A 12,596-nucleotide genomic window follows, 5' to 3' on the forward strand; every position below is an offset into this window, starting at 1 on the left:
TTTTTGTAGTGAGTGCTAAATGGTGTGATTTCTTTCTGTAAGAATACAGATTCATTGCCTGCATGTCCTAAGTTTCTATTTTACTGGGGAGTTTTCTGGGAATGGGGTTCTTTCTTTTGCAATGTGTATCCACTTTTAGGCCTTCTAATTTAAAGGTTCAACTTCTCTCATCAGAATTCATTAACACTAGCCAGTTTTTTGAGTAGAGTAGCACTAACTTTCACTTTTCAGACCTAACCTAGGTGAACAGCCTGCTCATATTTGTGTTATCTCTGGGTCCTGTGATTAACAGCCTTACTTATCTGAGCTCCCCACTTCCCTCCCCTCCAGGCATAATATGGGTGAAAGATCACCTACTTCCTAAATTTATTCTGAACACTAGAGTCTGTTTTTGCCGTATTCTACTTGATCAACATTCCTGTTAACTTGAATGTCAGAGATTTAAATGTCTATTTCAAAGATTCTAGTGGTTCAAGGTGTGTTATATTCTCAGCAATAGCTTCTTCTCTAGTTTAACACCTAAACATCAATATGTGTAACCTGGAATGGTGGAACTTGTCTACATAGATAGATATATACCTTCTTTGTCTCCAAAAATAGACTAAAAAAGTAATAATAATCTGACTTGGAAAAGTCAAGTTATATTTTTTCATGAATAACTTCTTATAACTCTTCCTTTACCATATGGGTGCCTCACAGTTACTGCCAACTCTTTGTCTTTTTCTTAACCATAGAAGTGAATCTTCTGTTCAATATGATTAGAAAGTACCTTCATATACCATTCGCCATTTATCAGAAATCCATCAAAACAAACCTGGACATGGAGCACAAATAGTGCTATGATGAGTCTAACTACTACTGTGAGATCCTACACCTTCATTGGTCTAGGCTATGTGTTTAAGGTAGAGTTAGGGAGGAGAATATACAACTTAAGAAGTGATGGTGGACTTCCTTATGATCTTACACTAATAATATTGGAACAATTACAAAACTGCATCAATCAATCAATAGGTATTAGCATGTGTTTTTTGTTTTGTTTTGTTTGTTTTTTTACTACGCCAGTGGGTGAGTCAAAATGAGGAAATTGCACTTTAGTTTGGGGAAGAAACCTAATACAAACCAATCAAGAATAATTAACTGCTAAATTACTTGGTACAGACATACCTCAAAGATATTGTGGGTCAGTTCCAGACCACTGCAACAAAGTGAATATCGCAATAAAGCAAGTCACATAAATTTTTTGGTTTACTGGTGCATACAGAAGTTATGTTTACATTATACTGCAGTATTTTCAGTGTGCAACAGCATTATGAAAAAGTTTGATGTATTTTGAGAATTACCAAAATGTGACACACACAAAATGAGCACGTGTTGTTGAAAAAACGGTGCCAATAGACTTGCTGAATCCAAAGTTGCCACACACCTTCAATTTGTAAAAAATACAGTATCTGTGAAGCACAATAAAGTAATCGCGGCAAAATGAGGTGTGCCTATATTGTGTCATGCAAGAGGAATTCAGAGTAGCAAGAAAATAACTAACTAGACTTGGGCCAGTGAGTATGTCCTGAATAGCTAGAAAGAAGAATAGATATGTCTGAAGGGCGTAGGATGTTGGTAAAGACACAGAGAGGAAAAGACTCTATGAGTGGAGAAACCAGACTGTTCATGGAGGGTCTTAAGAGCTACACACAGAAATTTAGACTGGTTATGGTGGTCTTTATAGATGCTTGAAAAAGAAAGTAATGTAAGGAAAATAAGAACCAGAGTAAACTGTGTCATATGGACATTTTAAATCAAGTGTGTTTTCATAGCAACCTTTGTTTTTCATCTATTCTAATATTCACTGTCTTTATAAGGGATAATGATTATTACTGTTTGCATAAATTGTTTGAACTTGAGTTTCGTTTTAGAAATAGAATTCCAGATGAAACAAGCAAGCCTTCTCTTTCTTTTTAAAGGGACTCTCAACCCTGCTCTAATCCCCAGAGTCTGTACCTAACAAATCACACTCAGTCACCCTAAATTCTATTTAAATGCCACATGTTCCTATTTTAGGCCTATAAACAAGCCTAAGAATTTTTCGGTATTACTCTAGTTGTTTGAAATTCTAGTAACTATATTTTATGTGGTCCCTAATCAGCTCCCAGATTACTCTACCATTAAAGACAAAACCTTGGCCTGTAGATATTTCAGATGTGATATAGTAGGCAGATGGGTAGAAACTTGTGGATTTGCTTAATAGTATCTTATAAATATTTTATGTTCGGAAGAAACATTTTCTTATTAAAACCTTGGAAAGGAGAGACTGGATCTATGTGTTAGGAATATCTAGACTGGTTTAGATCGACTTGAAAATACACTTAAAACATTCTTTCAATAAACCTTTAAGTGTTAAATTTTGTGCTAGCAGTGTTAACACTACGCTAGGTGCTAAACTACCTACTACAGAGGAGGAAGGGTGGTTACCAACATTAACTGAACATCTGCTCCATGCCTGCCACTGATAAGAGATTTATATAAAGTGTATCATTTAATTCTCATAATAATTCTTTGATGAGGGCAGTATTAATACCTTTTGCATGGGTGAAAAGCAAACAAACAAAAAAAGAATACCTGAGACACACACAGAAACGTTAATTAACTTCCCTGGGGTTCCAGGGCTAGGAAGTGATAGAATCTGATTTTCAATTCAAAATCATGGTGTGTCTGACCTCAAAGGCTGTATTCTTTCCTCTGTGTCAGGCTGTAACCAAAAAGACATAACTCTATTCTTTCTTATAATCTAATAAGAAAACTGAGAAGTATCCAAAAAGGCTCTTTGTATAGCTTCAGATAAGGAAGAGAAACATCCAGTTGGTATAATCCATGAAGTCTTCAAGAAGGAGGTAGAAGTTGACCTAGGTTTTAAAGGCTGATGGAGGATAGGGAACTCATTTTTTGAGTATCTACTGGATTCACCATAGTAAGTTCTTCACACAGATTATTTTATTTAATGCACAGCTCAGGATTGAAAATACTTGGTCTGTTTCATGGATGAAAAATGTGAGACTGAAAGGAAAAAGCCAGTTGCTGAAGGCTCTACATGTAATGCTTGCTAGAGTGAGGAATTCCTGGGTGGTGCAAATGGCTAAGCACTAGACTACTAACTGAAAGGTTGGTGGTTCAAACTTACCCAGAGGGACCTCAGAAGACAGGCCTGGCAGTATGCTTCTAAAAGGTCATGGCCTTGAAAACTCCATGAAGCAGTTCAACTCAATGGCAACTAACAATACTAACAACAACAAGAGTGAGGGTTGTTGTTGTTGTTATGTGCTATTGAGTCAGACCCGACTTACAGCGACCCCCCTTTGGGTTTCCAAGGTAGTATCACTACAGAAGTAGATTGCCCAAACCTTCCTTCCAAGGAGTGGCTGGTGGGTTTGAACCTCTAGGCTTCTGGTTAGCAGTCAAGTGCCTTAGGCACTACGTCACCAGAGCTCCTAGAGTGAGGGTGGGTAGGTTTGAATGAGCTTTGTCATCCCTGGCAGAGGGATGGGATGGCAAAGGTAAAGATCTAAGAAGTCTAGCATGTTCAGGAAACATTAAGGAACCTGTTTGTCCTGGGTTCAAGGAGAGATGGAAAGGAATACTGAAAAGGTAGTTTGGAGCCAGAATTATAAAGAACCTAGACTGACAAGGCTTAAGAAATTTGTGTTTACTTGATAGGACATTAGGGCCTACGGATTACTCGGAGCAAGCAGTTGAGAGGCAGACTCTGTCAAACTTGTGCAATTGGTTAGAAGAGGAAATCAGTTACTGTACTGCTTCAAAAATTAGAAGTCAGAGGGACATGAAGAGATGGGAGAAAAGGAAAATAGGAATTTTGTTTGGGCAGTTCAAACCCACCAGCCACTCCTCAGAAGGAAGACTGAGCAATCCACTTCCGTAAAGATACTGCCTTGGAAACCAGAAAGGGTTGCTATGAGTTGGGACCAACTTGATGGCAGTGAGTTTGATTTTTGGTTTGGTATCTCCTTTGCACCTGTTATTTTGTAACTTGTAAGTGTGTTCCTTAGATTATTAAGATGGTGCAAACGTTTATCTCATTTGACTGCTAACTGAAAGTTTGAGGGTTCAAGTCTACCCAGAGCTGCCTTGTAGGAAAGGCCTTGCATCCTACTTCTGAAAAAGCCTTAGAAAACTCTGGAGCACAGTTCTACTCTGACACACATGGGGTTGCCAAGAGTCAGAATCTACTCAACAGCAACTGGTAGTGGTGGTGGTTGTGGTGGACTATTAAAGGAACTCCTAATATGGAAATTGCTTTCGAAGTGCGACCTTACCCTACTGTCAGATTCTGCCTTCCTTCCTGAGCTATTTTAGGCTCCCCACAGTCTTTGGGATTCTCCTTTTCCCTGAACCTTAAAGGACTCTAGACTTTTCTTTGACTTCAGGTATCTTCCTACTCTTACCAGCCTTCATGTAAAATTCTGATTTTCCAGGGAAGTCTCATTGGTTTGCATTATCAAAGCAAAATTACTTTTCTCTGGAAAGTAAATGCAAAGACAAGAATCCTCCAAGCAACTCTGCTTATCATTTAATGCACACACACACATGCACATGCACACACACAGTTTAATATGCTGCCTCTTTGTAGAGTAAACTTGTGCTTAACACTTTTCTTCAAAACTATGATCCCCAAATTCACTGTGTTGTCCTTTGGAACTTTGGGAGAACAAGGGGTTAATGTTCAGTATCAGTGAGCTTCTCATGCTGTCTGGCCTTTGCAGCTGATAGATGTTTTACTTTGGCCTTATAAAGACATTTTACCCGCTGGAAACCCTTGTCGCATGACAGGATCAAAAATAGCCCGGCTTCAGCCCCTGCTGTCCATCACCACATGTAAACTAGCATGAGGGCAAGCACTCTTAGCCGTGTCCCCACACTGTGGGCAAGGCAACCTCCAGGGACAGTGTTTCCTAAAGCCACACCTGTTGGTACAAGTGAGTCAGCCACCTGACCTGCAGAAAAGTTTAGAGTGTGTAGACGACCACATGTCTGGTTTCTGACAAGCCATAAAGAACATCTCTAAGTGTCCCCAGAAGCACTTTGATGACGTCGTTTCCCTGGCACTGGGAAAGATCTACAAGTCTAGCAAAACTTAGAATATTTTTGTCACTGAGGTTAAAGTTCACTACCTTCTGTGACAAATAGATCTTTTCCTGTAGATGTTCATTAATGAGTGCTTGTAGTGAAATGCTAGGAAGGCAAAGCAAAGTCAGTGTTTTGAAAATCGGAATGCAGAACTCCCAGGTTTGAGTTTTTTCATGTTTAAAGTTTGTCACTTGTGCTTGTACTTCTTAAAAGTTTTTGGGGTTTGCCAACAACCACATGACATCTCTAGTATCGTACTTTTAGAAATCCAGGGTTTTGTGATGGTGATTACATTAAAGAAAGATGAAAATGAGTCAAATATTGGTGATCGTGTTTTAAATGGGCAATAATGGATCGCAGCAGTGAGAATTGATATGCATGACCCTTTTTTTTTTTTTTTTTAAAACCCCTTGGGTTTTTTTTTTTTTTTTTTTAACCAAATTAACTTTAAGTAAGGTCATTGGTATCTGCCTTGTCTGTGATCTGTGAATGTATCATTTGAAAAGATACTTGATTTTCTTTCATTTTCTTGAACTTTTTGCAGGATAATAGAAGGATAGAATTGATTTGTACAAAATATCTACTAACAGGGCAGAATACAAACCAATATGCTAATTAATCTATATCTATGGATTTGGAAGATAAAATAGAGCTAATGGATATGCAAAAAGAAAAATGTTTCCTAATTCATAAAACTATATAAACCATCTAAGTTTATAATAATTTTGAAGATATTTAGTATTTCCCTGTCCTTCCCTTTCCCTCAACCTCATTGTTTCCCAAAACCCCTTCTGTCTGTCTTGCATAGAGATAAACAAGCTGGCTGACCCTCAGTTGCCTGCTAGTCAAACAGGTTTGATTGACCTCTGTGTCCTTATGAACTTTATGGGGAAAACAGAAAAGAAAGAAAGAAAGTGTGCTGCACCTCTCTTTGGGAATCACTGCCATGAATGTTAATAGCATTTCTGTAGCTTCCCACAACAGCCTCTTGTGACGGAGTGAGCTGCACTACAGTTCGTTTGAGAAGTGTGATTCTGCTGTGTTTACCACACTTGTGAACTTTTAAACTCCTTTTTTATTTTGTCGCCTGCTTCTTTTTTTGTATTATTATTTTTAATAAGGGTGACTGAGGTTGCAGAGAGATTAATGTGTGCTGAGTCTGCCTAGTAATTTCAAGTAGGGTTGCCATGATAAGAAACATATACCATTTAAGCCAAATATTTTGCTGAAATTTGTTTTCTTTTTGACAAACTGGCCTTTGCCCCACAAAATTGAATGATCATGGATCACCTTGGAGTCCTACATTTCACTGCTAAGAATTTTTTCCATTCAGTAAACATTGTTCTTTTGTGAACTAATTACAAAATTGTCTAAAGCCTTAGCCAGTTACACATTTATTAAGTGCTATATGCATAACCTTCATGAGCCTTGAGTTATTTTCCAAACTTCAGATAAATGATTTTTAATGGCTCTAAATAATCATAAATTAGAATTCTATTTGGGGGGATTGCATAGCATGATATTTTTATTGGGACTGAATTCTTTTTGGACGCTGCATGACTTTGGCTCCTGCCAGAGGATTTTCAATGAACCACTGGAAAGAAAGGAGATATTGTGGCAACCCTATGCTCGTAATAACCACTAAATTTGAGTTTGACTTATTTCTGGACAATGAATGCTACAGAGAAGAGGTAATGGCTGCCTGACTCTGTTTTCCATTTCTCAACAGGATACCTGCCCACTATGTCTATCCGCAGGCTTTTGTGCAGCCTGGAGTTGTAATTCCTCATGTCCAGCCGACAGCAGCTGCTGCCTCTACCACACCATACATTGATTACACTGGAGCTGCTTACGCACAGTACTCAGCGGCAGCAGCTGCTGCTGCTGCCGCTGCTGCCTATGACCAGTACCCCTATGCAGCCTCTCCAGCTGCTGCAGGATATGTCACCGCTGGGGGCTATGGTTACGCAGTCCAGCAGCCAATCACCGCAGCGGCACCTGGGACAGCTGCAGCCGCTGCTGCAGCAGCTGCTGCTGCTGCAGCCTTTGGCCAGTATCAGCCTCAGCAGCTGCAAACAGACCGAATGCAATAGGCCAGCCATCTGATCAAAGTTGAATTGTTCTCTCTTCCCCCTCCCCCCCCCAATTCTCCAATTTTCAGTAGGTAATGAGAGTGTTAACATTGACTTAACGGCTTAAGGAAAAAAGAAAAAGAAAAAAAAAATAGCTATGCTATTGCAAAGCAGAATTTTTTTTTGATACTGTAGTAGTGTTCCTGGGTGACCAAGAGGTGAGAATGAGACGAGTAGGCGCCAAGTTTAGAAATCAGTCCCAGAGACTCTGAGTCAACTGAAAGGCCGCCGCGAATTGATGGCAGGAGTAGCAGTGGAACTTCACTTTTATAATGGGGTTTTTATTTTTGCTCTTTTTATAGTATCAGGGAAGCAAACTGCCTTTTACAAGTTAGGAAATGCTGTTTGAATCTAGTTGAACCAGGGAATACAGAGTGAGCAATATATAGCTTGAATTACCTTTAAAAGTAGATTTTTTAAACAAAGTGTTTGAAAGCACTGATTGTCATTTTTAGCAGTCACTATGGCCTATAGAACTTTTTCCAGTAAGAAGGTAATGTTCTTACTATCTCAAAAATGGGCATCGAACAATCAATCTAGGAGTGTGGCGGTGGGTGAAATGGTGGACAGGCACCAAAGCTATTTTCTCATCTGTCCTCGGGATGAGTGGAACTGTGGAGCAAGTGATGTGGAAATAATGGGTGCAACAGCTGTACAGACAATCAATAACACACAGTTCTGGAAAGAACACATCACTTGTGCTTGTTTGATGAGCTTGTCACATTCTAATCCCTCTCCCCATCCTGTTTCAATTTTGGGAAACTTGTATCTGCTGGTGTCAGCAATTCTGATTCTGAAATAGGATCAGGCATTTACTACAACAGCCTTCTCTTTCTATTTATTGTGTCGACTCATGGCTTACAAATAAAGGCAGGCAAAGTTTGCAGACTCTAAATCCTTAAGAACTGTCTTAAGGGCATTTATTTTTTTCCCCTTTTTAAATAATTTTACACTTTTAGTATCTATTTCAGAGTCATATTTAAAACTATTTATTAGTGAATACAGTACATGAGACAACAAGGTTACTGAGATTACAATTCTTCAAAGATTAATGATGATGTGGTTTATACTGTGCCTTAATAGTAATGCTATTTAAGATATTTATTTTTAAGTTTTACTATGCTGCACTCTAAAGAAAGGAACTTTAGATGTGACACTGTAAAATTATGTATTCATCTCATGGCATAAATTATTTAGTAGGTCTAGATGTAGCGTATTAAATATTAACCTATTCAATGAAAGATGTTGACTTGGATTTATTTAAATTTATATGTGCACTGTAAAAGAGAGTACTCTTACATTAACACATTTTAGTTTATTTTAGGTTTTTTATAACAGGCTATATTGCTAGTTTCGTGCTTCCTTCTCTGATTTTTGCTTGTGTAGATCTCATTTTTTGGTAACTCATTAGTCTAACACTCTTCTTCTGTAGTTTTTAAATGCTGCTTTACATTTTTCTTCTGAAACTGCAATACTTGCAATTTTTATTCTTAAACTAAATTGAATACTATTTTACACTGTATTGGATTTTTATACTTGAACAATTTCATACAAGGGAAGACAGGTTAGCATTTTTATGGACTTTTCTCCATTATCACTGGATTGACTTTAAGTATTCCCATACTAGACAGTGTTATATAATGTAGACATGACTCTCCTGTGCAAATTATTTATTCATTGTGTATATTGCTTTATAACATTTCAGATCTTCTAATCTATTCACTTGTATTAAATATAATTTTTAAAAACTTTGTTGCATTGATTGTTTCTAATTATATAGTAAAGGTGAACGATTTCTCCTTTTAACTATAATTAATAGCCCATGATTTACATGTAACATTTTCCGTGAACATGAAGTTTCCTGGTACCCTGTTTTTAAACCTTTCAAGTGAATTTCTTTAACTCAGCATCTACATTCTATTTAACAAATGAACCCTAAAAGACTATTCATATCACTGAAATTTGGTTATGTGAAGATTTTTTGGAAGGAGTGGTCTAGAGAGACGACCAGGAATCCCTGAATAGTGTAAACAATTAACATACATAGCTGCTAAGTGGAAGATGGAAGGTTCAAGTTCACCCAGGGGTGTCTTGGAAGAAAGACCTGGCAATCTGCTTCTGAAAAATCAGCCACTGAGCACCCCATGTAGCACAAATCTACTCGGATACACATGTAGTTGCCACAAGTCAAGAGTCTACAGGATGGCAACCAATTTGAAGAGGGGACTTGAAGCTGGAGTAGCTGAGTGGTGCTGGAGTCATGTAAACTGAGGGTTATGGCTGGATTCTACCACTTGCTTGCAGTGTGAACTGAGGAAAAAGAAATCTTGTGATCCACCTTTTTAGTGATGTTTTTATGGATTTCTCATCAATATTATATATTGAGACAATAGTACTCATCTCACATGGTTATTTAAATAACATAAAGTACAAAAACTACGTGGCATAGAACTAGCTATATAGTAAGCATTTGATAAATGATCACTCGTAGTAATAGTAGGTGCAATGCCCTGTAATGAAGCTAACCAAGAAGGAAGTATTGGGATATTTTCATTTTTGTGTGTGTGTCTGCCCACAGGGATGTGGCAATGTCTAATAAGGTGTGTATTGGCATGTCAGATGATTGACTTCCATATTGTCCTAAAGTGAGTAAGTTAGGTTAATTACAGAATGGGTAGTTTGTTGACCTCTTGGTTTTAATATTTCTCAAATCCACAACAAAGCATCTTTATTGGACTCACATTAGTTTTCAAAAATTATATGCAACAGAACATTGTACTAATAGATGTCATCATATTTTTTTACTTTATGATAACTGTCATCCTATTTGGAACCATCACAATTTTAAAACTTTAATTGCCTTTAATTTTCCATAGAAAAATAGATACCACTTTACCTCCAAAAAGATACTATTGCACCCTGAGGTATTATCTTTGGTCAGTAAAATAACTTAATGTGTTAATTAAATCAGTCAATGCATTAATGATTACTTTTATTCTAAAAAGTAGTTTTGGTTTCAATTTTTTTGGGTTTATGAAAGGTCACATTTGTCTTTAATAAGCTGTACATTGTTGAGCTTTAAAATGAAATATTAATTGGTTTATCAATTTAGCATTTTAGGTCAGATAGTTCTGGGAAAAGTTTGTGAAAAGTAACCATACTCAGGAAAGTCAAAAAGTCCACCTCTCTTCACTGTACCTTTCTTGGTAATGTTTCCTGCTCTGTACAAGTATCAACATTAGCAATTGTAAGAGGGTAAGATGTTTACATTATTATGCCAAAGCATAACACAAATTTATTTTTTTAAAAAAATTTGTCATATCTAATGAAATGACAATAACTACATTGGTTAAGTAGGCTACTGGTATTTTTCAAAAATTATTATTTTATTGTGTTTAAGGTGAAAGTTTGCACAGCAAATTAAGTTCTCACTTAACAGTTTCCTACACAAATTATTCAGTGATACTGGTTATGTTTTTCACCATGTCTCCTCATCCTCATTCATTCCATTCCTATGGTACTGTTTCCAGTGCTCTGGTTTCCCTGTCACCTTACCTTCTTATCTTTGCTTTAGAGTTATTTTTGACCATTTGGTCTCCTACAGATGATTTTTTAAGGGACCTCATTACTCATGGGTGATGTTCTTTATTTTATGAGCCAATCTGTTTATTAGCTAAAAGATATACTCAAGGATGATTTCGATTAAAGGTTTAAAGTGTATCTCAGGGCTATAGGGAGTTTTCTAGTCTCAACCAGTGCAGTAAGTCTGGACTTTTTCAGAATTTGACTTCTGTTCTACATTTTCCTCCCATTCTCTAAGGATCCATCTATTGTGGCCTTTATCAGAACAATCAGTAATGGTAGCCAGGCACCATCTAGGGGACTTTAAGTTAGAGAAAGCAATGGGTCCGAGATTTAAAGAGGTGGGTGAGTCCTGGTTTCATTATTTAGCACCAGGGTGACCTTCAATCCTAAACTTGTAACATGTGAGATAGTATCCAACATAGTTGCTCTAGAGGGCTGCCTCTTAGGTTATACTAATTGAATAAATCAAGTGACGTAACAACATTTTAGAAATTCTAAAGCATTATGCAAGTGGAAATTATTACAGTAAAAAAATATATGCAGTAATAAGTTGCAAACTGATGTTAACTTTCTCATATTAAATGATCTTTCCAAAATCAAAAACCAAACCCATTGCCATCAAGTTGATTGCAACTCCCAGTGACCTTATTGGACAGAGTAGAACTGTCTCATGGGGTTTCCAAGGCTATAAATCTTTACAGAAGCAGCCTACTGTATCCTCCCACAGAGCAAACTGGTAGATTTGAACTGCTGACCTTTGGTTTGCAGGTGAATGCTTTAACCACTACCACCAGAGCTCCTTGATCTTTCCAAAAGAAGACAAAATTGTGTCTTGCAATGTTATCTTTATTCTCTCTCAAGTAAGTTAAACTTGCTGTACAAGAAGAACAGCACAAAAATAACACTGAAAGATGGAGAGATTGCCCAGATCAGGGAAGGAGGGGTAAATGAGAAGATTATGGAATACCTTTCTCTCACAGGGGAACTATATTTAGTTCCTTCCTCACTCCCTGTCAAATGTTGTTCTCTTAATTCCCTCTGAGGTTTGAGAGGTTTCATTAGGATGACAGCCTGAGGTTTGGAAGGGCAGAGGTGAAGAGGAACCAAAATAAATAAATAAATGCATCTGCATGCTTAGTTGTGTCCTCTGTTCTCCTTCAAGAGTTCCAGGCTATTTCTATGAAAATTTGAACTTTGTTTTGGTCTAAGCACTTGCTACAGAAGAGGTTTCATTTGTGGTATTTGTTCTAGGTTAAGTTTAAAAAGATCAATTATGATTTTAGTTAAATCATTTCAGTTCCCCACCACTCATCTGTCAGGAGCTCTGGTAGCATAGTGCGTAAGGCACTTGACTGCTCACCAGAAGGCTGGCGGTTCAAACCCACAGCCACTCCTCGGAAGGAAGGTTGGGCAATCTACTTCCGTAGTGATACTGCCTCGGAAACCCAAGGAGGGGTTGCTATGAGTCGGGGCCAACTCGATGGCACATAACAACAACAACAACAACAACAACACTCATCTGTCAGTTTATCATATTGCAGTTCTTGTGTGTTGCTGTGATTCTGGAAACTATACCACCAGTTTTCCAAATACCAGCAGGATTACCCATGGTGAACAGGTTTCAGCAGAGCTTCCACATTCAGACAGACTAGGAAGAAGGATGTGGTAGTCTGCTTCTGAAAACTGACCATGTAAACAAATTATGGATAATATTGTGAAGAATGGGAATTCCCGAACACTTAATTG

At 37.7% G+C, this 12,596-nt stretch overlaps 1 protein-coding gene across 1 annotated transcript in view; it reads left to right on the top strand.

The window, feature by feature from the left end:
• Nucleotides 1-7,226, top strand: part of RBM24 (RNA binding motif protein 24) — an 11,018-nt gene extending 3,792 nt beyond the window's left edge. Inside the window, exon 4 of the mRNA XM_007951949.2 lies at nt 6,863-7,226. Coding sequence (XP_007950140.1) covers nt 6,863-7,226 — 364 coding nt within the window. The remainder of the gene's footprint in view (nt 1-6,862) is intronic.
• Nucleotides 7,227-12,596: the final 5,370 nt, after the last annotated feature.

This window comes from Orycteropus afer, unplaced genomic scaffold (genome assembly GCF_000298275.1).
Source record: "Orycteropus afer afer isolate SDZICR_OR568_19922 unplaced genomic scaffold, OryAfe1.0 scaffold00012, whole genome shotgun sequence".
NCBI classification, from domain to species: Eukaryota; Metazoa; Chordata; class Mammalia; order Tubulidentata; family Orycteropodidae; genus Orycteropus; species Orycteropus afer.